The 27,818-nt window shown below is 40.5% G+C and overlaps 1 protein-coding gene across 4 annotated transcripts in view; it reads right to left on the bottom strand.

The window, feature by feature from the left end:
- MYO1E (myosin IE) overlaps positions 1 to 27,818 on the bottom strand; it is a 205,057-nt gene that overhangs the window by 74,791 nt on the left and 102,448 nt on the right. For all 4 annotated transcript variants that reach the window (XM_027123173.1, XM_027123174.1, XM_027123171.1 and 1 more), the window contains exons 5-7: positions 9,430 to 9,517; positions 5,368 to 5,457; positions 1,244 to 1,375 (exon numbers count right to left, since the gene is read on the bottom strand). In XM_027123173.1, coding sequence (XP_026978974.1) covers positions 1,244 to 1,375; positions 5,368 to 5,457; positions 9,430 to 9,517 — 310 coding nt within the window. The remainder of the gene's footprint in view (positions 1 to 1,243; positions 1,376 to 5,367; positions 5,458 to 9,429; positions 9,518 to 27,818) is intronic.

Here is a 27,818-nt window from a genome sequence, read left to right on the forward strand (position 1 = left end):
TGTTGCTTTGACTGATATAATTAAAAACATTACTGAATTAACAGAAGCTTTTGGTCATTTATGTAGGCTTTCAACCAACAGATGCCAACCAGAAGCATTATTTGCCATCACCTAACATGTCTATGTAATTGAAAAGACTGAATGTGAGCTACCAACACAGCTTAACTGCCTTCCAATCCAATGAGCTTCGAATTGTAACAAAAAATAAATTAAAAAACCACTGCAGGCCAACTCTTCAAAGAAAATCTAACGTGGATCCCCGATATATGAAGTATTAATACATAAATCCATACATTAAAAAATTGTGTGTGGGGGGGCTTCCCTGGTGGCGCAGTGGTTGAGAGTCCACCTGCCGATGCAGGGGACACGGGTTCGTGCCTCGGTCCGGGAAGATCCCACATGCCGCGGAGCGGCTGGGCCCATGAGCCATGGCCGCTGAGCCTGCGCGTCCAGAGCCGGTGCCCGGCAACGGAAAAGGAAAAAGCAAAGAAAGGGAAGAGCCCCGGAACGGGAAAAAAAAAAAAAAAAAAAAAAAAAAATTTGTGTATGGTATCATTAAATTTTTTAAATACTTAAAAACATTTTAAAAACAGTCAAGGCAAATGACTGCTGAAGCCTGGAACACAAGTTCAAAGCAGCCGGCGTACTGTTCTAGCACCAAATTCTCCATGGCTTCTGAGAGTCTAAGTCCAAACTTTTTGACCTGGCATAAAAGAGCCCAAGTCTATTTCAAGCCTTTTGTCCAACAGTTCACCTTTTGGAGACCTCTGCCCTCGCAGACCAGCTGGGGCCTGATTCATACATTAGCCTACTCCTCCCCCGTCCCCCCTCTCCCTCCGACCCCTGCTTTGTTCAGGCCACCTGACTTGCCTGAGTCAATGTCCCCTTGATGCTATCCTGTGCCTCCTTAATGGCTCTCCTTACCATCCCAGCCAAGTCTCCCCTTGTGAATTCCTATTTGGCAAAGAATAAAACATTCCTACTTTTGTTCTGAAGTGCGCCAACACTTTCCTGATTATTTCACTCTAGGGAAATTTTTGTCTTCTCATCCCAACTAGAACTTATTGTCCTTGCAGGTAAGGGCATTCTCACAACTCTTTTGCACACTGACGTACACAACCTACGGCAATAAAGACTCCTGGGCTTGCCAGACTAGACTGTCTAAACCTGAGGACTGAGAGAAGAAAATTTTAAATGTGGAGAAGGAATAAGGAAGTAGGCAAGAAATAATATAAAGGAAAACCTGGTAAAATATGTGAAAATTCCGCTCTCCGGGGTTCCTCATCACCACCCTAGATTTTTCCAGAAGGAAGTTGGAGATCTTTCCACCATCTGGTTCCCCACCGGGACTGAACTGGATTTCAAAGTATTTTCCCTGCAAGAAAATTAGGGATTTCCTTCAATGGTGGGTGAACAAAAACATGATGTTCCAAACAGGCTTTGGATATAGCATATAATTCAAGGAAATTCATTAATGAAAGATATGTTTCTGAATTACTCCCAGTTCTGGTCTAGACTTCCTCACCATTTCCTATCAGACAATACCCCATGCCTTTGTCCAATCACACAATTCTGTATTGAGAGAGAGAATCTATCATTCTAACCTGACTAAATAAGGATACGCTCACTATATCCCTTCCCATTTTCCCCCAGTAGGTGCTTGCCTGCTAAACCGGAAGCTGTAAAGAATAGGACAGAAAGTCACATGGTCCCCTTGATCTAACAAGAGTGAACTCTATCTGCCTCTTTCAGAGGAAGCAAATTTTCCCTTGGGCAGACTTACTTTAATGGCTTTGAGCAAAAGCAATCCCCTTTTACCTCTGGAGCATCTAATATGCTTATGTAAAATAAAAACACTTGGTTATAAGTCCTTTCCAGCTAGTTATGGGTGTGGGGATTTTTGCTACTGTTGTTAATACTTCCTTTTAAATTACTGCTAATAGGGAACAAAAGAGAATAAAACCCTGGAGAGTAGCTGAAAAAGGTGTCCAGACTGTTAAGTAAATGATTTTTTTTCCCCCACTACAATCTAGTTTCTCTCCAGTCCTCAGGAAGGTCCAAGAGGGCAAATATAAATGAAGAAAAAGATGAAAATGTGGGTTTTAGGGAGTGGTGTGGCCTAGGGTCAGACTCGAGAGCATGCCCAGCCTAACTGCATTCACATTTAATATTTTTAAAACGTGTATGCCGATGAAACCCCCCCATCTCAGGGCTGAAGCCTGCCAAGCAGCAAGTCTCCAACTAGAACCATAAACTCACTGAGGAGAAGAAAAGCCTGCTGCGTGTTTTTCCTGCTGCCGACAGCACCTAGTACCTGCTGTGTTCCTGCTAAGGTATTCGCCAATTCCAGGTATCAAAAAGGCTACAAAGGAAAGCCACCATCTAACTGTCTAGTTGTTTTACTCTGCTGACTCCTTCCTCTCCCAAAAATAAACCCCAAAATAAACATCCAGCAGCACCACAAACCGCAGCTATCCCGAATTACGGTGGTTCATGAGAAAAGTCTGCTAACAAGACCCCTCTGCTTCCTACCGTGGCCGTCCTTCGCCATCTTTCCCTTTGGCCACGTTCTGAGGGGAATAATTCAGTGCCCATCTGTGTACAACCCTACCACCCCACTGCCATTCCCCGTCAACCTGGGGATGGAAATGAAACAAAACAGGACATCAAATCCAGGAAGGGCAGATGTGGTAAACGGCAAACTCTCAAGTCCTTCTGGAAATGGTTCACAACCTTGGCTACATGTTAGAAAGACCTGCGGAGCCTTTAAGAAATGCTGCCCTAGGGTGACTTCCCTGGTGGCGCAGGGGATAAGACTCTGCACTCCCAAAGCGGGGGGCCCGGGTCCGATCCTTGGTCAGGGAACTAGATCCCACATGCATGCCACAACTAAGAGTTCACATGCTGCAACTACGAGTTCGCATGCTACAACTAAGGAGCCCACGTACTGCAACTAAGGAGCCAGCAAGCCATGCCTAAGGAGCCTGCCTGCCGCAACTAAGACCCAGTGCAACCAAATAAATAAATATTAAAATTAAATTAAATTTAAAAAAAGAAAGAAAGAAAAAGAAGTGCTTCCTGATGCCACCCCAGACAAGTAAGTCAGTCGCTAGGGACTGGCACCCAGACAGGAGTAGCTGTAAAAAGCCTGGGTGTTTTTTATATGTGGCCAAGTTTGAGAATCACTGTTCTAATGTAACAGAAATGCTTATACACAACTCAAAATTGTAATATAAAAGGCAAAATCCCTTAGGAGAGAGCAAAAAGTTTAGTTTTGTTGTAAAGCAGCCTGGGGGAAAGAGGAAACTGTATAAAGAAGGATATGATATTTCCATTAGTAAATGAAAAGAAACCTCAACTCTTGGTAATGTTCTATTTCTTAAGTTAGGTACTGGGTACCCCAATGTTCACTGTATTATTTTAAAATAGTATTTGAAATATTTCATAATGTAGTTCTTAAAACTTGGAAAGATTTATAAGTGGAAATACATGAATTTTTATAATTCACACTACATATACATTTTAAGTGAAATTACCCATAAGCCCACCCCGATGCCACTTCTGCCTCTTCCTACTAATCACTGTAATAGGATATTCAAACGTGGATTTGCAGACACCTTAATTATGCTTTACAAAAATGTGCATTTTAAAATAAATAGGACCATATTATAGATATTGTTTTGTAACCTTTTTAAAAAGATTTAACATTATGGATATCTTTTAAAATAAATCATTATTAACAGGAAACGTGGATATTATACCCTAAAAGTATTGTTGGGTCAAAGACAATGAGTCTTTTAAACTTTGATAAGAATTGCCAAATCGCTCTCCTGGGAGGTGTCAGTCTTCAACCAATAGCGTCTTTTCTCCTTAATGTTTCATGATCTGAGAGACAGAAAATGATATATGGTTTTAATTTACATTTCTCTTATGATTAATGAGAACATCTTTTGATGCCCCACCAGACTCCACTACGTGTGTGCACGTGTGCACGTGCGTGTGTGTATGAGAGAGAGAACTGCCTTTCCGTACAGTTCTCCCATCTTACCATCAGGGTTGTACGAAATTCTGTAATCAGAAAAATAATAAATGCTGGGTATTTTTGTTTTGCTTTACAAAAACTGACTGCTGTAGCCTCCTTGTCCAAGGATAAAAAATAATTTATATTGGAAATATCAAGGAAAATATTGATACGGTTATCTTCCTGCTCTCTAAGGAAGGCAAAAGAAGGGGGATGGGTAGCTAGAGAGTTAACTTTGGTCAAGTCCATCTTTACAAGGCAGATTGAGATGGGCAACTGGCATTGAGCAGAAAAATGAGAGATGAACAAATAAGTAGTTTGAAAAATACTGAACAGCGAGGAAAGCGAGGATAATTCTGACAGATACAACTCACCAGGGAGCTCACCAATTACTGCATGAGAACTGAGCAAGAATTCTCTTGGAAAGGGAAGCTTCCTTCCAAAACAGAAGGGTAAAAAAGAAACCGTTTTTCTCCAAAATTCTCACTTATTTATTTTAAAACGGTCCAGAATCCACCTCACAGATGGCTCCCTAAATGCTTTACTGCCAGACATAATCTATGGTTGAGATAAGATACAAAATCTACATAAATCAGAGCTACCGAGCACACATTCATTTCTTTGTAAATGTGGCTTTTTGTCAAGGGGCATATATTCACGTTCGTCCTTGCCAGCCTTCTAATTTACCCCCTCGGGAGACACTCAGAAAAACGTCTCAATAGGCATGCAGGCATTCGCCTGATATTTTCATTCCCTTGGGTAAGTGGGCCCGTTAGGAGGAATCTGTAGGCTAAGTCCAGTCACTTTCAGATGTCATTATGTCCCATGAACATGCAAAAAACGCACACACAAAGCCAAGAGGGGTGGGGGAAGCCGACGACTCCCTCTGGCTGACAGAGAGGGGGAAGTTTCTTTCCAGGGTGCCGGATCAAAGTGCTTCCTTCAGGGTCCACAGACCAAGTTCTATGAAGCAAAGCAAGGCGACAAGACATGGGATCTAGTCTCCTCAGTTCTTTGTCAGGGAAAGAAGGCTTTTTCTCCAGGGCCCAAAGCAAACTCCTCCAAGACCAAAGCGGACACTTCCATTTTCCTTAGGAAGGCACCTCAAATTGAGAACTGGTTTCAAAAATTATCTTATTTACATCCCCAAGGCCCCAAAATAACTTGAGTCAAAGGGCAAATTGAAGCCTGGCAGCTCGCCGCTAGAGAAAATGAGGAAAAGATTGAAAAGGCAGCCTCCTGATGATGTGTGAAAACCCCCTATTTCCTCGGGGCCACAGGACTTAAATCAGGAATGTCAACATCATCAATCAGGTGACATTCTCTATCACAGGAAAGAAACTCACAAATCGGCTGGAGTTGTTGTTCCGGACCGTCTTGGCATTCCCGAAGGCCTCCAGCAGTGGGTTGGACTGTAGGATGATGTCCTTGACGTGCTGTCACAGCAAAAAGACCACAGGTTAGGAAGATGCGAACACCTACTCCACGATGTAAAGCCAGACTTTCCCAAGGACGTGGTTTCTGAAGGTGGTGAAGGGGAGAGGCCTCAAATCCAAGTCCCTGGGATTTCCGGAGGATTTACTCTTTCCTCTTGACAGACCTAACCCCGTTTGTGTGGTCATGCCTTCCAGCTCCCTTGTCTTGACGCAGGATTCTGTAGAGCCAGGGTGCCACCGTAAATCAGGATCTGCAAACGTTCCCAGACTGGGTTGCCAAATCGGATGCTGCGCCTTCATCCCGTGCTCCCTGTGTACGGGGCATCATGGCAGGACACGGCATCTCCTTGGGTTCTGGCTTTACTGTCACTACTCCTGTTCTACTCAACTTCTCTCCCCACCTACTGCATCCCGCACTCCCTCTCTTCACTGCAAGTGAGAGGCACCTTGAGGGAAATGAAACAGTTTCTCCTCCCCAAACAAAGCTGCGGACACAGTCTTGTGCTTCCCGAACTTTCATGTGTGTGAATCACCTGGGAATCTCATTACAATGCAGATGCTGATTCAGTAGGTCTGAGGTGGGGCCCGAGAGTCTGCATTTCGAACCAGCTCCCCGGTGCTGCGGGTTTTGCCAGTTCTTTCCCACTTGAGCAACAAGGGCCGACACTGGATTGTGTGGAACAATTCCTGGCCTACTGGAGGGGAAGAATTTGGTTTTCATACACCCCAATTTGATGTCAGACTGAAAAGTACAGAACACCCCATGGGCCAAGGCAGCTCAACAGATAGGAGTTGATGTTGGAGAGGATTTTGAACAAGTGAGTCATTCCTTGTACTTCTAATTATTCACATGCTATGGTTAAACATGTTCCAGAAATAACAAGTCTCTGGCTTGTGCTCTTTAGCTACTGACTAATTTCAAGCCAAGAGCTCTGTATCCTTGTCCTCATAGGAAAACAGGAAGAGAAAAATCAACATGAAACGTCTGCAGTCTGGCCACTAGGTCGTCGCCTGCAGCAAACAGGACTAGATGAAGGCACTAACTACTAACTATGTAACAGCCAAAGTGCTCCTCTGCCACCGCCTGGACATTCAGAAGAGGACTGAGAACTGGAATTCTATCAACCAGGCACACGTCGTTAGCAATGGAAGGAAGAGTAAATCATGGATGGTCCCACCATGAAGTCGGTTTCAAAGCTTAGAAAGATACTTCTAAGCATCCTTCTCCTTTAAAAACTCATGGATTTATACAAAATTTGCTTTTCTTTGAAAAATTAATTTTGACTTTGTGGGTCTTCATTAATCTTTCATACTTGTTGTCTGATGGCCAGGCATGCCTACACCATTTATCAACACTCAACTTCTTGTAGGGACAGAACAAAAGAAAGACCCTTCCTTGTCTCTTTCCTTCTTTAATTATTGTCTTTGTAACTGGGAATCTTTATGCATGTATCCATCCATCCCTCCCATCAACTATCAAGATGTCCAACAGAATTTTGTGGCATGTGGTAAGCATATAGGGGGAAAAGAGAAAGAGTGAATTAAAGGAGCAGCCCATACACAAAAGAGCATCCTGGATTCCTGGCTCCATGTCCATCTTCTACGGATAGGGGATGATCACACAAATGGAGAAAACCAAGTGGACTGTACCATATCAACCTAAGTCCTAGGGCTGTACCCACTGTCCAACATGGAAGCTGCTGAGCCCATGCAACATGGCCAGTCCCAACCGAGATGTGCTGTAAGTGTAGAACACACACTGGATTCCAAAGATTTAGGACACAAAGGAATGTAAAATAGCTCATTAATTGATTAGTAATTATATGCTGAAATAATATGGGGATATATTGGGTTAAATAAAATATATTTTAAAAGTTCATTTCATATGCTTTTTACTTTTTTTTTTACTGTAACTATTCAATTTTAAATTATGCATGTGACATGCACCATCTTTCTACTGGATGGTGCTGCTCTAGCTCTTCCTTTCATTTGGTAGAGGAGGCCACTCTAAGACCCTTTTACTCTGTGTAAGGAATACTGGCCTCCGCCTTAAGCTTTCTGATCCCCCAGGACAGGATGGAGCACTATTGATTTAGTAGACAGAGCCATAATAAACAGAATTTCGATGTCTTTTTTTTTTTTTTTTTTTTTTTGCGGTACGCGGGCCTCCCACCGCCGCGGCCTCTCCCGCTGCGGAGCACAGGCTCCAGACGCGCAGGCTCAGCGGCCATGGCTCACGGGCCCAGCCGCTCCGCGGCACGTGGGATCCCCCCGGACCGGGGCACGAACCCGTGTCCCCCGCATCGGCAGGCGGACTCCCAACCACTGCGCCACCAGGGAAGCCCTCGATGTGTCTTTTTAAAGTCTACAGCTGACTATGGCAATAACATCACATTAAATGATTCTAACTAAAAAATTAATCTTTAGGGTGAAATCTACCTTGCATCATGATTTCTAATAATAATAATAATAAAAGTTCCCAGCAGTCTGTGCCAGTGATGAGCAGTGTGAGTTTGGGCAGCCCCCTGTGGACCTTGGCCCCCATAGCCATCCTCCACTACTCTCTGGGGGTGGGGGTGGGGGGCTTCACCAGTCCTGCTGATGCTGATTCCACTACCACAACGAGTAAAACACAAGACAGAAAAGGCTGTTATCTACTGCTTCCTTCATACTGTCCTCTTGAACCTGCCCCTTCTCTGCCCATACTATAATCCCCCCCTTTTCTTTCTCCCTCTCCTGTGTCCTCGTTCTCTGGGTTTCCCCCCTTTCCTAATGTTTCCTGCTAATGCTCTAATCCTTCCTCCTTCCTTTCCTTTCTCCATTTAAAAATCTTTGTAAATTTTTTGAATTGGGAGATTTATTCACATCGTTCAGAAAATGAAAGGTTCGCAGCCACTCTCACTTTCTAAGACAGACCGCATTCTGCCTATGGAATGTGTTCTCTCTCTAAATAAATCCATCTCTTACCTATCAAAAAAATAAAGTAACATAAAAAATAAAAGGTTTGCGAGGTTCTACATGGACAGATGCCCCTACCCCAGTCTCCCAGTTTCCTCCCTGGAGAAATCACTATTATCAATTTCTTATGTATGGCTCTAGAGCTATGCTATACATATGCAAACAAATGTAAATATTATAAATATATGTTCTCCTTTTTCTCAAGTGGTAGCACATTATAGGCAATATTCTGAACTTTGCTTTTTGCAATTCATGATATAGCTTGAAGATCAGTCCCCATCAGTACCTGAAACTTCATTTTTTTTATGGCTGTCTAATATTCTAGTCTATTATGAACCATAAATTATTTCCCCATAAATTATATCAGCAACTGATGAGCATCTATCTCCAGTCTTCTCCATCATCAAAAAATGTCACATCAAAGATCTTTACACATGTTATCATTTTGTATACATTTCAGGACACCTAAAGGTTAAATTCTCCCAAGCAGAATTGATGAGTCAAAGGGTGTATGCTTATAGATTTGAAAAATATTGCCGAAATGGCCTCCACAGCAGTGTACCAGTTCATGTTCCTACCAGTAATGTGTTAGAGAGTCTACGCCCCTATGTTTTTACCAGCAGAGTGTTTAAAATACTACAAAATTGTTGCCATTTTGACAGTTAAGAAATAGTTTTTCAATGTAATTTTAATTTGCATTTCTCTTATTATCACGGGGGTGCACATATATTCATGTTTTAAGAGTCATTTATATTTCCTTTTCTGTGAGATGGCTCTCGTGCCCTTTGTCTGTTTTACTTCTGGATTTGTGACCTTTTCATCGATTGTATATAATACTCATTACATATTAGGCATCTCCAGCCCATAACATGCTGTTTCTCTGCATATTTCAAGTTTCTTGGTTATAAAACCAACGTCTTCCCTGTGGAAGAAAAATTCTTTTTGAAACAGCAAACGGAGCCTCTTACTTTCACACAGCGCAAAGTCTCACAATGGGCCCTAGCACCAGCTCACCTGGACTTTGGGGCCTCCTCCAGACACCCTGGAGATGTAGCTCATGATGTATTTGGCAGCCACGGTCTTTCCAGCACCACTTTCACCACTAAGGAAAGAAAGACAAAAATACCCACCTGTGAAGTGGCTCATGACCAGCTCCCTTTCCTCTGAAAAGACCCCCTCAAAACAAAACCCAAAACAAAAGGAAACAGGCAGAAAGGAATTCAGTAAAAAATGCACAATACTGGTTGAGAAAGTTAAATCACAGCAGGATCAGGTTACCTCCCTGACTTGTATGATCACTATTAACATGGTGTGTGGGCCAGTGTTCTGATAACCATCACTGTGTACGGGACAGACAATTCAGCATTCTAAATGCCCAATAATAGGAGGAAGCATGAACAGGAACGTTATGGAACATCAGAAGGACAGACTAGACAGATTACAACTGACAGGAAGATTGTAAACACTGCGGGAGAAAAGCACACGAAGTAGTGTTATGTGAAATAGATCAGATTCAGATTACATGTAAAACAGGGTTAAAAAACTGTAAAGGAAAAAAAGCACCTAAGAAAAATATTAGCAGAGGTTTTGGTAAAGGAAAAGATACTGTGGGAGACTTCTTTCAGTTCATTATTTTCCAAACTTTTAGTAATCACATATCTCTTCTCTAATTAAAAAAAAGAAAAAGTAGGCACTCTCTGGTTTCAAACCAGCCTTGAACTGATGCAAGCAACTTTATTTTAGAAGTTCTAAAATTAAATGATGAGGTAATATTAATCACATCCTGCATAACAAAGACTACTTCCGTTTGGTGGCCTTACTGCATAGGGAAAGCCTTTTGTTAATACCGTATAGTCAGATCTTCAAAATTCCCGTTTCTTCCCCCAAAATCCCCTTGAACTGATGGCGACCTCAATTCAAAACATGCTTAAGTCAGTCAGATTTCTCATCTCTCTATTGGTAGCCTTTGTACTTCCATGATAGAATTAGATGAAAGGAATCCATTATCATGAAAAATCATGGTGAAATTTAACATGAAAAATTCAGGCTGCTGTGAGTTCCTAAGACACTATTTTTGTTTGCTATCGGTGATCAAGAATTTTGGGGTACAGAGCAAATATTCTGTGAACACCCAACCTAATGAACTGTTACCAATTGCTTAGGTACTCAAGAAAAGAGCAAACACTTGCTTAGGGTCCAACCAAGCCAGGTGGCCCCCATCCCCAAAAGGAAACTGAAATAAATTTGGAAATAATTTGCTCTTTCAAAACAAAACAAAACGAGGATTAGAGTCACCACCATAGCAAAACTCAAAACTCTGTTGAATTTCTTTGAACTAATATGTTATATGCTTAATTAGAGAGATTATAGGGAAGAATGAGGGAACCATCCTCTGTGAGGACTTCTAAAGGTCTGACTCCATCTGTGCAACCATTCAGCATCCTAGTACTCAGCTCCTGACTTCCAGGTCACATGAATGCAGAAACCAAACTGGTATTTCATAAGATATGGCGGAAAGTAGAAAACCAATGAGCCTGGGATGACGTGTCACACTGATTGCAGAGCCATGCTTACTCACAGGCACAGGTAGGTATAATAAATATTTCAGCTCCATGAGGAAGTTATCTGTTCAAATGGTCCATGTAATCAGAAGATTTATACCCTAGATCCAAGGTCAAAACATGCACTCTCACTCATTTGAAGCATAGGTTTGTTAACAATGAAACTCCATTTTATAATGTTGTAAATCACGTGAACATTCAAGAATACTGGAAAGTCCAAGAGTACAATGGTACAACCAGCCTATATAATATTACACAGACATTTAAAATAATTAGAAAACTATGTGGCAACATAAAAACAATGCAATAAAGGCTAAGTGACAACATAAGCAGAAGACACTGTACCTATAACGTGATTACAACTATGTAAAAATAATGTATGGACAAGAACAGAAATGGAACAAGGAAAAAGAAACAGTTCTGACTTGTTGGGGGGCTGATATCTGGACGATTCTTGTTTCTTTTGATGTGATTTCTCTTAAGGTTTAAAGTTTTGAGAGAGACAATTACCCATATAGTTCATATTTTTAAAAAATATGGGACTTCCCTGGTGGTCCAGTGGTTAAGACTCTGTGCTTCCATGGCAGGGGGCATGTGTTCGATCCCTGGTTGGGGTAGTCCCACATGCTGTGCAGTGTGGCCAAGGAAAAAAATAAAAAAAGAGGAACAGAAAAAAAACAGAAAAAACCCCCCCCAGCATTTCCAGAAAAAGTGGAATCACACATCATAATGATAATCAACAGGATTAATTTCTTTAGATTATTACTATGTCATGAGTAAACAACTTTCGTATTTAGAATTCCTTAGAGAAAGCTGTGAGTGTGTAAAAGAGAAAAGGAAAAAAAACAATAAATCCTATTAGAATTACTAAATGAAAGTACAGTAATGTCCCCACTGTGTCTTTGGTTAGTAGTATGATTATAGACATAAAATATTTTGTGTCTTTTGTTGAAAGAAAAAAAAAGGAAGAATAATGGAAAGTAACTCATTTCATATATTAAAATAAGTATGCCAGGTACATTAATAGGACATCTACATTCTCAGTAACACTGATATTTTTCAGAAGATTTAAAATAATTAGCTATGGCTGAACTTTGATCGGAATTTTCATTTCTTGGATTCAATTTACAGATGCTTAAAAAGAAATTTTATTGATCAGAGGCTGGTAATTTGCTCAGAATATGGTACAAGAATGGAGTGCTCCATAATTACTTGAAGCTTACAGTATACATAACCATAATTACATTGGCCCTTTCAGGGAAAAAACTGTTTCTTCCCCTGGAATAAAACCCATGTTAAAAGAATGTGAAGGTGTCAGACAGATTATACAGCATATGTGCAATTATTTGCTTTGCATCTCACAGCAATTAGAGCAATTTGCTTTGTCTATGGTTATAAGGCCTTTCTTAAGTGCCTTCACTTGACTACTAAAGTGGACCAAAAAAGACTCTAGAAATGTATGTGCCTTAAAATTAGAAAAATGTCCCAGTGGTCCCTAAGTCCAGCAGCCTATCAGAATCCTCAAAGTACTTAAAAAATGCCCATGTCTGGGCCTGTCTTCAGACCTGCTGAATCCTGGTCTCCAAGGACAGGGCCTAGAAATAAGGATTTCTGACAAACTCCCTAGTTCTCATATAGCTGGCTGGGAACCAGCTAAACAAATGTAAAACGCAGTCAAGACAGATTTCATAGGAAACATCAATTCAAATAGGAAATCATGTAATGTTTCTGACTGCATTCACTATACAAATGGAAACATATGCTACAATTTCAAAGAAATGGAAAGAATGTTGGGGGGGTGGGGTGGGGTAGGGGTGGAGCTACTTATAATGATACATTAATAATTGGATTCAAAGACTATAATTGTTTTTCTTAGTCTGAAGGTTATTCCACACTTAAAAATCAATAGTGTTTTCAATTCAGTTCAACTGATTCTAGCAAATGTAAAAATATCTTAGTCGTATTTGGGGGTGGGTATCCCAGAGAATAGGTAGAGTCGACCATTCCTCCTATCTCCCCCTTGCTAGTCTCAAAATCTCTCTGCTGGTTCTGACCACACTAGCTGTTGTTCCCTTATAACTGTTCAAGTTAATGTAATTGAAATGCTGCTCTGCCTGCTTTACATTTATTTGCACTTTAGAAAGGATAAAAATTTAAAACAAAACTTGTATGTGCATTTGCTTACCCAGCATGCACTGTCTAAGTGCCTCCTCGTGCCAACGGCGAGGCTGGGATGAAATGTGTCTCCTGCCCTGGAGGGCAAGTGCACCAACACTGTGATAACACCTTGGAGATATGGGTAGAGTTTTAGGGATTCCTGAATTTGTATTAGGAAAAGATTCCTAAAGAAATGCACAAGCTAAGTCAAGTCACACTACTTACATTTCAACGAGACAGATAAAGTTAGCCAGGTAGGGGAATGAGGGTGTGAGGGTGTGTGCGTGTGTGTGTGTGTGTGTGCGTGTGTACATGCACACGCACAGGCAAGCATCAGAGGGCGGCATTCCTGCCCAGAGTGAATGATTGATAAGACAATGAAGTTATGAAAATTCCCACTGGGTCCTACTCTCTTAGACCTGACTTTTTTCTTTTTTTATATAGGAACATATTCGTATTAAACTTGACTCTTATTTCAGAAGGTATAACCCAAGGGTAAAAAACACAGAGATCGTTTAAAAACTTTTTTCTAATTCTACAGTTATAAAAGATAAACATATTGGTGACTGAAAAGAGTCCAGATGAGAAATAACATCAATTCCAAAGGAGATTTGAAAGCAAACTAAAATTTTGCAGATGTATTGACTGTAGCATGTGTCCGCTGGGTGGGTAAGGCATGCCAAGGACTGCTCTAAGGGCTTCAATCATGTGATCTGGATAATAGCCCTGTGATGTAGGGACTATTCTTATTCCCATTATTTGATGAAAAAGGCTAAGCAGCTTGCTCAGGGACACAGAGCTAGTGAATGGCGTCACTAGGAAAGGACCTGAGATAGTTTAAATCAGAAGCCTGAGCTATACTGCTTCAGATGAAGGTCTATATTTAGATAGTCAATTAAAATCAACGAAGTGTCCTAAAGAACTCCATGAATAGCACAGTTCATAGTATAATCAAACTTTTAGTTACTGAGTTTTTACTGATACACACCCCTTGAAGCAAGGCTTCTGCCAAAACACTTATTATCTCACACACAGTCGGAGCTAACAAGTAATAATAGCCTGCATCACTGTGCTCACAAGACAAGATGCAATCGAGAAGGAGAAACACATCAAAGAAGATTCTGGACAGACTTCTCCAAAGACTCAATTCACACACACCCTTCCTGGCAGCCCTACTGGATCTGGGAAAGAAATAAGTCTGAAGTGAAGCATCTCTGTTGCCCATCTGAAGGGTTCCAGGGCTGGAGAGAAAGGGGTGATCTGTCAGAGCTTGTGATGACACTGAAAAGTAGAGCCTCAAGTACATGCAACGGCTGGAAGTATAAAATACAAAACCAGACAGACATGCCAACACGACTGAGTAAATGATAAAAATTCATTAACATAATGAGGAAAGTGAGATAAGACAACTGTTATTTCTTCCAAATCAATTAGTATTGTCAGGCAGACACAATTATCACCTATGGTCTGCCAAGAAAGTGGCCCCGGGGCAATGCTCACGTTGGCCCAGCCTGATGCAATAGGAAAAACCCAATGTTTAGTCTGAACACCAAGTTTCAGCCCCAGCTCAGCTACTTATTAGCTCTGCAATTCCTTTTACTGTTACTACCAGGTATTTTACATCACTCCTTAACAGTTAAAAACAATTTTTATATGTATTTCCTCATTCAATAGCTTTCCTTTAAGGTATTAATCCCCATTTTGCAGATGAAGTGACTGAGGTTTGCAGAAGTCGCACACTTTCGACAGAACAGAATAACAAGTCTACCCCGTGACTCAACCCCAGAGATCTTTCCACTGTACCCCATGACCATGGGCAGTAACAGGTTACTAACCAGACAACCTGACACCTGCTGGCTCAAAGCAGCAGAGAAAAGTGGAGAGAGTGTACTAGGGGAGCCAGGCAGTCCTGGCTTGAGGCATGGCTTTGCCACATTTCAAATGTGAGACGTTTAACATGTTTCATTACCTCTCTGAGACTCGGTTCTCTGATCTGCAAAAAGGGGGGTTGTAATACCTAGTTTACTAGGTTGTAAATGATATAAGTAAAAGATGCTGAGCTACAAAGCAAATACTTAAAAAGGGGTTATTATTATGGTTATAGATAATATATTAATTAGCTAATGAGTCAGGCTTCCTGAATAACACTCCTTGACGAAGCCTGGTCAGGGAACTTGGGGTAGAAGGGCACACGTGAGCCCCCAGCTCTTCAAACCCACAGCCAGAGGGCAGGCCTCATGCAGGCCCCACCGTCAGGGGTGTGAGCTAACTGGGCCTCCCAAAGCCAGGCCAGAGGGACAGGGAGCCTCAAAGGATGCTGGTGCTGGGATAAACAAGAAATTGGGTGGACCGAAAGAAACAGAAAAGAGTTCCAATGCTAATAATAAAAGGCTCCTGAAATACATCAAAGACAGGAAGTCAGCTTGAGAATCCATGAGACACTTGACAGTGCTGAGGCAGAGAGCAGAGATAAGACATAAGCCAAATATTAGAAGTGATCTGATTTTTAAAATTATTTAAATCTTTAATCTTTACTCCTGCAAATCTTAGGGATCCCAAACCCAAAATGTCTCTTGAAGAAGATAGTTCAGAAATCTTAGATCCAATAGTGACAACTATCTCCTTTTCCTCTACGAAACTTCTCATATTCAATCGGTCACCAACTCTTTTGATGCGCCTTCAAAAGATCTCTCACGTCTTTATCTCTAAAAAAAATATTTATTTGGCACGTATTCAGGATACAACCTACCAAGACTTTGCAAATGTTGTATACACTAAGAACAGAACACCCTACTTTTCAGAAAAGCAACTGCTTAAGAATATTTCAAGGAAAAAAAATCAGAAACTGGATCAAATGTGATGCTCTCAAATCCACATCACGTTTTTTTAAACGCGCTAGGACAGCAAGAACGGATGCAGGCCAAAAGCGGAATCCACTTTTGATGGCGGCAATAAAACTGCCACATAAATGTTCTCTAAGACCCTGTAAGTCTTTACAGAGGTCAGCTGGCAAGGGCTGCAGCAATGCCTCTGGCCACAGTGCCATGGTCCGGTCTGGTGATGCAGAGATGGTAGAGAATATGAGAAAAACTTGCCGTTTCTCCTTTCCCTCTTACCACACCATGATTATTTTATTCAGTAAATTTGCATAGATGTCTCTGATAGGTCCAAAGGTACCACATATGCAATTCTAAAACACGAATCCAAATTCTGGATTCTGGAGCACAGAAAACTATTGAGTTAAGCAGATTTGGGTCGCTCATTTACTGGGCTCGTGGGTGGATACCTGTGTCTTCAGGTGCTCATCATTGTCAATGATACTAATGTAGCTACAACTGTTGTGTCTTTCTCTTGGCACTGCCTGGAGTCCACATTCACTTCCTATTCCTTTAATTCCTTCAGAGGCTTATGGAATGTCACACATCAGTTTCCTCTTTGCCTTTCCAACTCCGGTCAGGCCCTCATAACCTCACTACGTATCTGATTTGCTCAAGATCCCATCACTTTTCTACCCATAGACTCGTCTTTGTGAACCAGCCTTCCGTGGTATCGTGTCTCTGCTCAGAGACCTGCAAGACATCACCAAGGCCTGAAGGTTTATCTGCAGATCACCCAGCCTGGGAATGAGGATTTCAGGAGGCTTAGTCTTGGTGCTCAACTAGAATAAATTGGGGGGCTTGAAAAAAGATATTGGATGCCCTGGGTCTACCATAAATCAGTTGAAAGAGAATTTTGAGAAGGGTAGCCTAGATGTCTTTATAGGCTCTGAGCGAACAGGGCAATTCAGGAATGGGAGATATTTATCCCTGGAAAGTTAAATTCGTGAACGCAAGGCACAGTGGATGAAATCAGCATCAACGGTAGCCACTCTCCCTGACCTGTCTGCCAGTGAGCTCTTGGGGAAGACTCGGGAAACATTAAGGCAAATCCTGGCTGTTTATTCCTGATAGAACTTAACCCACTGCATGGTAGGGGCTGACAGGACAAAGGGTAGGTTAATACAAAGGGGTTGGCCTACACGGAGTCAGGACAGGAAAAATCAACAGCAGACACGATGGGTTTTCCCCAAGTAAACAGACTACTGAGGGGCAGCCTACTGTGTCCAGATAAAAGTGGGGGCCATGACATGACGACATTAGCCACTGTGATCATCCCTCGGCTCGGAATCCAACCCTCTAATGGTAATCCAGCAACCCTCACGGACTGTGTTCCAGGGAAATAATCAACAGAGCAGTCCACCACAGGCAGAATTCTCCTTATAAAATCATGAACTGGGGTCTAATTCACACTCACTTGTGAGTCTGGTTGGCCAGTCAACCTGAGGCTGCTCAACTCCAGCTATTTTGACAAATCAAGTCTGTACGTGTTTGCAAAACTCAGGACCAACAACTGATCAACAACAAAGGAGGCAAGAATATACAATGGAGAAAGGACAGCCTCTTCAATAAGTGGTGCTGGGAAAACTGGACAGCTACATGTAAAAGGATGAAACGAGAACACTCCCTAACACCACACACAAAAATAAGCTCAAAATGGATTAAAGACCTAAACGTAAGACCAGATACTATAAAACTCCCAGAGGAAAACATAGGCAACACACTCTCTGACATAAATCGTAGCAATATTTTTTGGATCCGTCTCCTAAAGCAAAGAAAAGCAAAAATAAACAAATGGGATCTAATTAAGCTTAAGAGCTTTTGCATAGCAAAGGAAACCGCTGACAAAACGAAAAGACAACCTACTGAATGGGAGAAAATATTTGCAAATGAAATGACCAATAAGGGGTTAATATCCAACATATATAAACAGCTCATAGAATTCAACATCAAAGAAATAAACAACCTGATAAAAAATGGGCAGAAGAACTGAACATTTTTCCAAAGAGGAAATGCAGATGGCCAACAGGCACATGAAAAAGATGCTCAACATCACTAATTACCAGAGAAATGCAAATCAAAACCACAATGAGATATCCCCTCACACATGTCAGAATGGCCATCATCGAAAAGAACACAACTAACAAATGTTGGCGAGGATGTGGAGAAAAGGGAACTCTCATACACTGCTGGTGGGAATATAGATTGGTGCAACCACTGTGGAAAAAAGTATGGAAGTTTTTCAAAAAACTAAAAATAGAACTACTCTAATAGAATGACCCAGCAATTTCACTCTTGGGTATATATCTGAAAAAAACAAAAACACCAATTGGAAAAGACACATGTACTCCAATGTTCATTGCAGCATTACTTACAATTGCCAAGACACGGAAGCAACCTAAGTGTCCATCAACAGATGAATGGACAAAGAAGATGTAGTATATATACACAATGCAATATTCTTCAGCCATAAAAAAGAAAGAAATTTTGCCTTTGCAGCAGCATGGATGGACTTGGAGGGCATTATGCTAAGTGACACAAGTCAGACAGAGAAATACAAATACAAATGACATCACTTATATGTGGAATCTAATAAATACAACAAACTAGTGAATGTAACATAAAAGAAACAGACTCACAGAGAGAACAAACTAGTGGTTATCAGTGGGAGGTGGGGAGGGGCAAGACAGTGGTGGGAGATTAAGGAGTACAAACTAATATGTATAAAGTAAGCTACAAGGATATATGGGACAACACAGGGAATATAGCCAATATTTTATAGTAACTGTAAAGGGAGTATACACTTTAAAAATTGTGAATCACTATATTATACACCTGTGCATATTACCGTACATCAGCTATACTTCAATTAAAAAAACAAACTCAGGGCCAAGGCTTGGATGGAGGTCTGCACTTGAGAAAGCAGCTTGTCTTCTTCCTTGATTTCTTTCTTTTTAAATTCAATTTGTTACACTGATTTCTATCCAGAAATAATCAGCTGTCCGTCCATCCTGTCACTGTATCCACCTCTTCAGAAAACATAAGATTGGGATGGAACTGATTAAGATTGCTTCTATGTCCTGCATTATCCCATCTAAGCGTACACATTTCAAGGTCATCACTTCGTAATGTACAGCTATATCGAATCACTATGTTGTGCATCTAGATCTAACATAGTGCTGTAGGTCAATCAAACTTCAATTTTAAAAAATCATAAAAATTTTTTCTTATATTTATAATTTTCTTTTTAAAAACTTCTTTAAATGTATTTGACCTTCATTTCAGTTTCTTCTATAGCATGATTTAAAATGCATAAAATATGTATTGTCCTGGAAATCCCAAATATATTTCTCTCTAAAGCTAAATGCTTTCAACAAAAAATATTTATATACATATATTATTAATAAAATGTTTAACAAATCAGATACAAAAATTTAATAATTAATTTTAAAATTAAAAATAGATAAATAAAAGATAAACCATATGCACTTCATCATGTAGATAAGGTCATATACCAGGGAAAACAGAAAGTGAAAGTCTAAAAGAACACCAGAGAGATTAGATCATCATTAATTTTTAATTTCCTAATTAAAGGATACTAAAAATTCTTAGTCTCTCCAGCTATGGCCGAAGCCCTTTGCACAAGGAGCAGACTTTTCTTCCAGTGCCCAGGAAAATTGGTATTGTTTGTTTTCTGTTCACAAGTGCATTCAGGTAGGCAGCACTGGACTCAGCCCTAGCTGAATGAACACCCAGCTCTCCCATGTCAGTAGCTGCAAACTTGGGCTTCTCTACCCAGAACAGCATTTCCCTGCCTTCCCTTCCCTCAAGCATTATTTGGAAGAGTTCCAAAACCCCCAAAGCAGGCGAGACCTCAGAGGTCATCTGGTCAATCAGTTCACTCCTAAGTGAAGACACGAGGCCCAGATGAGTGTTAGGTTTGCTGCCCAGGATCACAGAGCTGGTGAGAGTGAACCACAGCACAGCAGAGATAGCAAATCTACTTTCTCAAAGCAGATGAAGCACAGCTCTTGGGTAGTAAAGAAATTTGTCTGGGGTCTTTGGGAACTGGCCAGTAATTTATGATTAAGAGCTTTGGAAAGCCGTGTCTAAGTTCTGACCCAGGGAGAAAATGGAGGCTGCAGATATTGGACCAAATCTTCAGGAGGGCTGGAGACTACCGGTCAGTCATGCAGGCAGTATGTGACTGAGCCCAAATAAAATCTCTGGACAGCAAAGGCTTGGGTGAACTTCCTAGTTGGCAATACTGTCAACTCCCACACCACGAATGGAAGGAGGAAACACCATCCATGACTCCACGGGGAGAGGATGCCCAGAAGCATCACACGTGGACCTCTCCCAGACCTTGCCCTTGTGTCTCTACTCTTTTCTGGTTCTGCTTTGTGTCCTTTTGCTCTAATAAAATGGTAACCATAGGGTACAGTGCTTTCATGAGGTTTGTGAGTCATTCTAGTAAATTACTGAAATGGAGGGGTTGGTGGGAACCCCGGAACTTGCAGCTGGTGTCTTGTGGAGGACTGTGCCTTTCACGTGTGAAGTCTGGCTTGACTTAGGGTGGTTAGTGTCAGAAGTCAAAGCAGCTCCCTGTTCCACCATCTCCTATATTAAAGCACAGACACTGCAAGAGAAATCCCTGGAGCAGGGCCTTCAAGTCTTTGCCACCTGAACACTGGAAAAAAAGATCCTACAAGTGGGCATGTGTCCTGCTTCAGGGCAAGTGTACTGCTTCAGGGCAAGTGTACCCTGCACGACAGACTGAGGGGATCCAAGAGAGGGAAAGGGTTGGGCTACGAAATAAAGAAGTAGCTCCAAACGGGAGAAGCTCATGCAACAAGACCATTCCCTTCCTTCTCATCTCACTAGGGGCCCAGGAGGAAGGAAAAAGGGCAAGGGAATAGGTTAGAAAACTCATCCTATCCTCTCTCATTTAATTCAAGTCAAGAAAACACCTCCCACCTCTCTATTGGCCAGTGACCTCCACTTGGGGTCAAACAGAAGCATTTCCGATTCAGCAACCAAACTCAACACCCAATGTTCCTTCCAGAGGGCTTCACCTGCAGCTAATTAAATATTTAGATCTAACTTCCAATTTACAGAAAATTGAAGGCATTAGAGTAACGAGACCATGAGGAAGCAACTGGACCAATCTAAAAGGTGTCTATAGGAAAAGTGGGTTGGTCTCTTGAACCGAGTCAACGGAAAAAAAAAATAATGGGAGAGGGGAACTGTGGTAGGATTAAAAAGATGACTCATAACCAAATGCAGCCAGTGTTCCTTGATTTACATAAACTGGCAAGAAAGGACATGTGTGCCACAATCACAGAAATTTACACAGAGACTGCTTATCTTTAGATGATATTAAGTTAGTATTAATTATTTAGTTGTGATAATGGGATTGGGGCTAAGTTAGAGAACGTTATTTTCTACACATGCATAGAGAAACATTTAGAGGTAAGATGTCATGAAGTCTGTATCTCGAAATGCTTCGATGTTTTTGTTTTATAGTTTTGACGTTGGAGCCCTGTAATGAGTTACACAATTATATAACAAAATTAAAATTTACAAAATTTAAACTCCTAAAACCCAAAATGAATCTAACTGTAGTTCAAGTTGGCATGTTAATGACACAGAAAAGAATTAATTTAAGGGACTTTTAAAACCCAATATTTTGACTGTACATCCTAAGGACCAGAAAGAACAAAAAAATTTTACGTGAATTCAGTATTGCTACGAATAATGTTGGTATTGTCATCTTCAAGCATTAACAGAATTACTTTATTTGCTTTATCCCATTATTTACTATGTAATATATATTATTTATGTATAAGTATACATATATATACTTATTTATAGTTTTATGCACCTACACATTATAGAGCAAGTAACTGTAATAATGTCATCAGAAATCGAGGTTTTCAACGTAAGAAAAATGCGGATACAAATATAAAAACCAAAGAAGTAAAAACCCTATCATCTTAAAAATGAACTGGGGGATTTCCCTGGCAGTCCAGTGGTTAAGACTCTGCAATTCCACTGCAGGGGGGAACAGGTTCGATCCCTGGTCTGGGAAACAAGATATCACATGCTGCGGGGCGAAAAAATTACAAAAAAAAAAAAAAAGAACTGGACATTATCAGTATGAACTCATGTTTCATTTTTTTCTTAAAAAGTTCATATTCCTTGCCTTTGTTCTCTGAAAAGAAGAAGCACTGTTAACAGAGCAGTGAGCACTCTTCGTGACTAGACTGATGGTCTCTAAATACTATTTCCCATTAAAATGAACCAGGGCTTTTTGATGAAATGGCTGGTTCCAAGGCTTGGCAGAAAAGGTACAAGATGAGCCTGGAACATCTTTTTTTTTAATTTTTTTGTCATCTTTATTGCAGTATAATTGCTTTACAGTGGTCTGTTAGTTTCTGCTATATAACAAACAGAGTGAGCTATACATATATACGTATATGTAGAGTGAGTCACCTATATGTATACATATATCCCCATACGCCCTCGACTCGTGTCTCCCTCCCACCCCTCTAGGTGGCCACAAAGCACCGAGCTGAACTCCCTGTGCTATGCGGCTGCTTCCCACTAGCTATCTATTTTACATTTCGTAGTGTATATATGTCCATGCCAATCTCTCACTTCGTCCCAGCCACTCTCTCACTTTGTCCCAGCTTACCCTTCCCCCACCCTGTGTCCTCAAGTCCATTCTCTACGTGTGCCTTTATTCCTGTCCTGCCCCTAGGATCTTCAGAATCATTTTATTTTTTTAGATTCCATATATATGTGTTAACATACAGTATTTGTTTTTCCCTTTCTGACTTTCTTCACTCTGTATGACAGTCTCTAGGTCCATCCACCTCACTACAAATAACTCAATTTCGTTTCTTTTCATGGCTGAGTAATATTCCATTATATACATGTGCCACGTCTTCTTTATCTATTCATCTGTCGATGGACACTTAAGTTGCTTCCATGTCCTGGCTATTGTAAACAAAGCTGCAATGAACATTGTGGTACATGATACTTTTTGAATTATGGTTTTCTCAGGGTATATGCCCAGGAGTGGGATTGCTGGGTCATGTGGTAGTTCTACTTTTAGTTTTTTAAGGAACCTCCATACTGTTCTCCATAGTGGCTGTATAAATTACATTCCCCCCAACAGTACAAGAGGGTTCCCTTTTCTCCACACCCTCTCCAGCATTTATTGTTTGTAGATTTTTTGAAGATGTCCATTCTGACTGCTGTGAGGTTATACTTCATTGTAGTTTTGATTTGCATTTCTCTAATGGTTAGTGATGCTGGGCATCCTTTCATGTGTTTGTTGGCAGTCTGTATGTCTTCTTTGGAGAAATGTCTATTGAGGTCTTCTGCCCATTTTTGGGTTGGGTTGTTTGATTCACACTGAGCTGCATGAGCTGCTTGCACATTTTGGAGATTCATCCTTTGTCACTTGCTTTGTTTGCAAATATTTTCCCCAATTCTGAGCGTTGTCTTTTCGTCTTGCTTATGGTTTCTTTTGCTGTGTAAAGCTTTTAAGTTTCACTAGGTCCCATTTGTTTATTTTTGTTTTTACTTCTATTTCTCTAGGAGTTGGGTCAAAAAACACCTTGCTTTGATTTATGTCAGAGTGTTCTGCCTATGTTTTCCTCTAAGAGATTTATAGTGTCTGGCCTTACATTTAGGTCTTTAATCCATTTTGAGCTTATTTTTGTGTGTGGTGTTAGGGAGTGTTCTAATTTCATTATTTTACATGTAGCTGCCCAGTTTTCCCAGCACCACTTAATTGAAAAGGCTGTCTTTCCTCCACTGTATATTCTTGCCTACTTTATTAAACATCAGGTGACCATACGTGCGCAGATTTATCTCTGGGCTTTCTATCCTGTTCTATTGATCTATATTTCTGTTTTTGTGCCAGTACCATACTGTCTTTTTTTTTTTTTTTTTTTTTTTTTGCAGTATGTGGGCCTCTCACTTTCGTGGCCTCTCTTGCCGCAGAACACAGGTCCCAGATGCGCAGGCCCAACGGCCATGGCTCGTGGGCCCAGTCACTCCGCGGCACAAACCCATGTCCCCTGAATCGGCAGGCGGACTCTCAACCACTGTGCCACCAGGGAAGCCCCATACTGTCTTGATTACTGTAGCTTTGTAGTATAGTCTGAACTCAGGGAGCCTGATTCCTCCAGCTCTGTTTTTTTTTCTCAACATTGCCTTGACTATTTGGGTGTCTTTTGTGAAAGATTGTGAAATTTTTTGTTCTAGTTCTGTGAAAAATACCATTGGTGGTTTGATAGGGATTGTATTGAATCTGTAGACTGCTTTGGGTAGTATAGTCATTTTCACAATGTTGATTCTTCCAATCCAAGAACACGGTATATCTCTCCATCTGTCTGTATCGTCTTTAATTTCTTTCATCAGTGTCTTATAGTTTTCTGCATACAGGTCTTTTGTCTCCTTAGGTAAGTTTATTCCTAGGTATTTTATTCTTTTTGTTGCAATGGTAAATGGAAGTGTTTCCTTAATTTCTCTTTCAGATTTTTCATCGTTAGTGTATAGGAATGCAAGAAATTGCTGTGCGTTAATTTTGTATCCTGCTACTTTACCAAATTCACTAATTAGCTCTAGCAGTTTTCTGGTAGCATCTTTAGGATTCTCTATGTATAGTATCATGTCATCTGCAAACAGTGACAGCTTTACTTCTTCTTTTCCGATATGGATTCCTTTTATTTCTTTTTCTTCTCTGACTGCTGTAGCTAAAACTTCCAAAACATGTTGAATAAGAGTGGTGAGAGTGGGCAAACCTTGTCTTGCTCCTGATCTTTGTGGAAATGTTTTCCGTTTTTCACCATTGAGAATGATATTTGCTGTGGGTCTGTCACATATGTCCTTTACTATGTTGAGGTAAGTCCCCTCTATGCCTACATTCTGAAGGGTTATCATAAATGGGTGTTGAATTTTGTTGAAAGCTTCTTCTGCATCTATTGAGATGATCAAATGGTTTTTATCCTTCAATTTCTTAATATGGTATATCACATTGATTGATTTGCATATATTGAAGAATTCTTGCATTCCTGGGATAAACCCCACTTGATCACGGTTTGTGATCCTTTTAATGTGCTGTTGGATTCTGTTTGCCAGTATTTTGTTGAGGATTTTTGCATCTATGTTTATCAGTGATATCAGCCTGTAGTTTTCTTTTTGGGGGACATCTTTGTCTGGTTTTGGCATCAGGGTGATGATGGTGGCCTCATAGAATGAGTTTGGGAGTGTTCCTCCCTCTGCTATATTTTGGAAGAGTTTGAGAAGGGTAGGTGTTAGCCCCTCTCTAAATGTTAGAATTCACCTGTGAAACCATCTGGTCCTGGGCTTTTGTTTGTTGGAAGATTTTTAATCACAGTTTCAATTTCATTACTTGTGATTGGTCTGTTTATAGTTTCTATTTCTTCCTGGTTCAGGCTCGGAAGGTTGTGCTTTTCTAAGAACTTATCCATTTCTTCCAGGTTGTCCATTTTATTGTCATATAGTTGCTTGTAAGTAATCCCTCATGATCCTTTGTATTTCTGTAATGTCAGTTGTTACTTCTCCTTTTTCATTTTTAATTCTATTGAGTCTTTTCCCTTTTTTCCTTGATGAGTCTGGCTAATGGTTTATCAATTTTGTTTATCTTCTCAAAGAACCAGCTTTTAGTTTTATTGATCTTTGCTATTGATTCCTTCATTTCTTTTTCATTTATTTCTGATCTGATCTTTATGATTTCTTTCCTTCTGCTAACTTTGGGGTTCTTTTGCTCTTATTTCTCTAATTGCTTTAGGTGTAAGGTCAGGTTGTTTATTTGAGATGCTTCTTGTTTCTTGAGGTAGGAATTTATTGCTATAAACTTCCCTCTTAGAACTGCTTTTGCTGCATCCCATAGGCTTTGGGTTGTCGTGTTTTCATTGTCATTTATTTCTAGGTATTTTTTGATTTCCTCAGTGATCCCTTGGTTATTTAGTAGTGTAGTGTTTAGCTTCCGTGTGTATTTTTTACAGTTTTTTTTCCAGTAATTGATATCTAGTCTCATAGCATTGTAGTAGGAAAAGATACTTGACACAATTTCAATTTTCTTAAACTTACGAAGGCTTGATTTGTGACCCAAGATATGATCTATCCTGGTGAATGTTCCATGAGCATCTGAGATGAAAGTGTATTCTGCTGTTTTTGGATGGAATGACCTACAAATATTAATGAAGTCCCTCTTGTTTAATGTCATTTAAAGCTTGTGTTTCCCTATTTTTATTTTGGATGATCTGTCCATTGGTGAAAGTGGGGGGTTCAAGTCCCCTACTATGATTGTGTTACTGTCAATTTCCCCTTTTATGGCTGTTAGCATTTGCCTTATGTACTGAGGTGCTCCTATGTTGGGTGCATAAATATTTACAACTGTTATATCTTCTTCTTGGATTGATCCCTTGATCATTATGTAGTATCCTTCCTTGTCTCTTGTAATAGTCTTTATTTAAAAGTCTATTTTATCTATATGAGAATTGCTACTTCAGCTTTCCTTTGATTTCCATTTGCATGGAATATCTTTTTCCATCCCCTCACTTTCAATCTGTACGTGTCCCTAGGTCTGAAGTGGGTCTCTTGTAGACAGCATATATACGGGTCTTGTTTTTGTATCCATTCAGCCAGTCTATGTCTTTTGGTTGGAGCATTTAATCCATTTACATTTAAGGTAGTTATCAATATGTATGTTCCTATTACCATTTTCTTAACTGTTTTGGGTTTGTTATTGTAGGTCTTTTCCTTCTCTTGTGTTTCCTGCCTAGAGAAGTTCCTTTAGCATTTGTTGTAAAGCTGGTTTAGTGGTGCTGAATTCTCTTAGCTTTTGCTTGTCTGTAAAGGGTTTAATTTTTCCGTCGAATCTGAATGAGATCCTTGCTGGGTAGAGTAATCTTGGTTGGAGGTTTTTCCCTTTCATAACTTTAAATATGTCCTGCCACTCCCTTCTGGCTTGCAGAGTTTCTGCTGAGAAATCAGCTGTTAACCATATGGGGATTCCCTTGTATGTTATTTGTTGCTTCTCCCTTGCTACTTTTAATATTTTTCATTGTATTTAATTTTTGATAGTTTGATTATTATGTGTCTTGGCTTGTTTCTCCTTCGATTTATCCTGTATGGGACTCTCTGCACTTCCTGGACTTGATTGACTATTTCCTTTCCCATATTAGGGAAGTTTCAACTATAATCTCTTCAAATATTTTCTCAGTCCCTTTTTTTTTTTTTGGCGGTATGCAGGCTTCTCACTGTTGTGGCCTCTCCTGTTGCAGAGCACAGGCTCTGGACACGCAGGCCCGGTGGCCAAGGCTCACAGGTCCAACCGCTCCGCGGCATGTGGGATCTTCCCAGACCGGGGCACGAACCCATGTCCCCTGCATCGGCAGGTGGACTCTCAACCACTGTGCCACCAGGGAAGCCCTCAGTCCCTTTCTTTTACTTGTCTTCTTCTGGGACCCCTATAATTAGAATGTTGGTGCATTTAATGTTGTCCCAGAGGTCTGTGAGACTGTCCTTAATTCTTTTCATTCTTTTTTCTTTATTCTTCTCTGTGGTAGTTATTTCCACTTTTTTATCTTCCAGGTCACTTATCTGTTCTTCTGCCTCAGTTATTCTGCTATTAATTCCTTCTAGAGAATTTTTCATTTTATTTATTGTGTTGTTCATCGTTGTTTGTTTGCTCTTTAGTTCTTCTAGGTCCTTGTTAAATGTTTCTTGTGTTTTCTCCATTCTATTTCCGAGATTTTGGATCATT

Source organism: Aethalodelphis obliquidens, unplaced genomic scaffold, assembly GCF_003676395.1.
Source record: "Aethalodelphis obliquidens isolate GAN/ISIS:26980383/991018 unplaced genomic scaffold, ASM367639v1 scaffold26, whole genome shotgun sequence".
Lineage (NCBI taxonomy): Eukaryota > Metazoa > Chordata > Mammalia > Artiodactyla > Delphinidae > Aethalodelphis > Aethalodelphis obliquidens.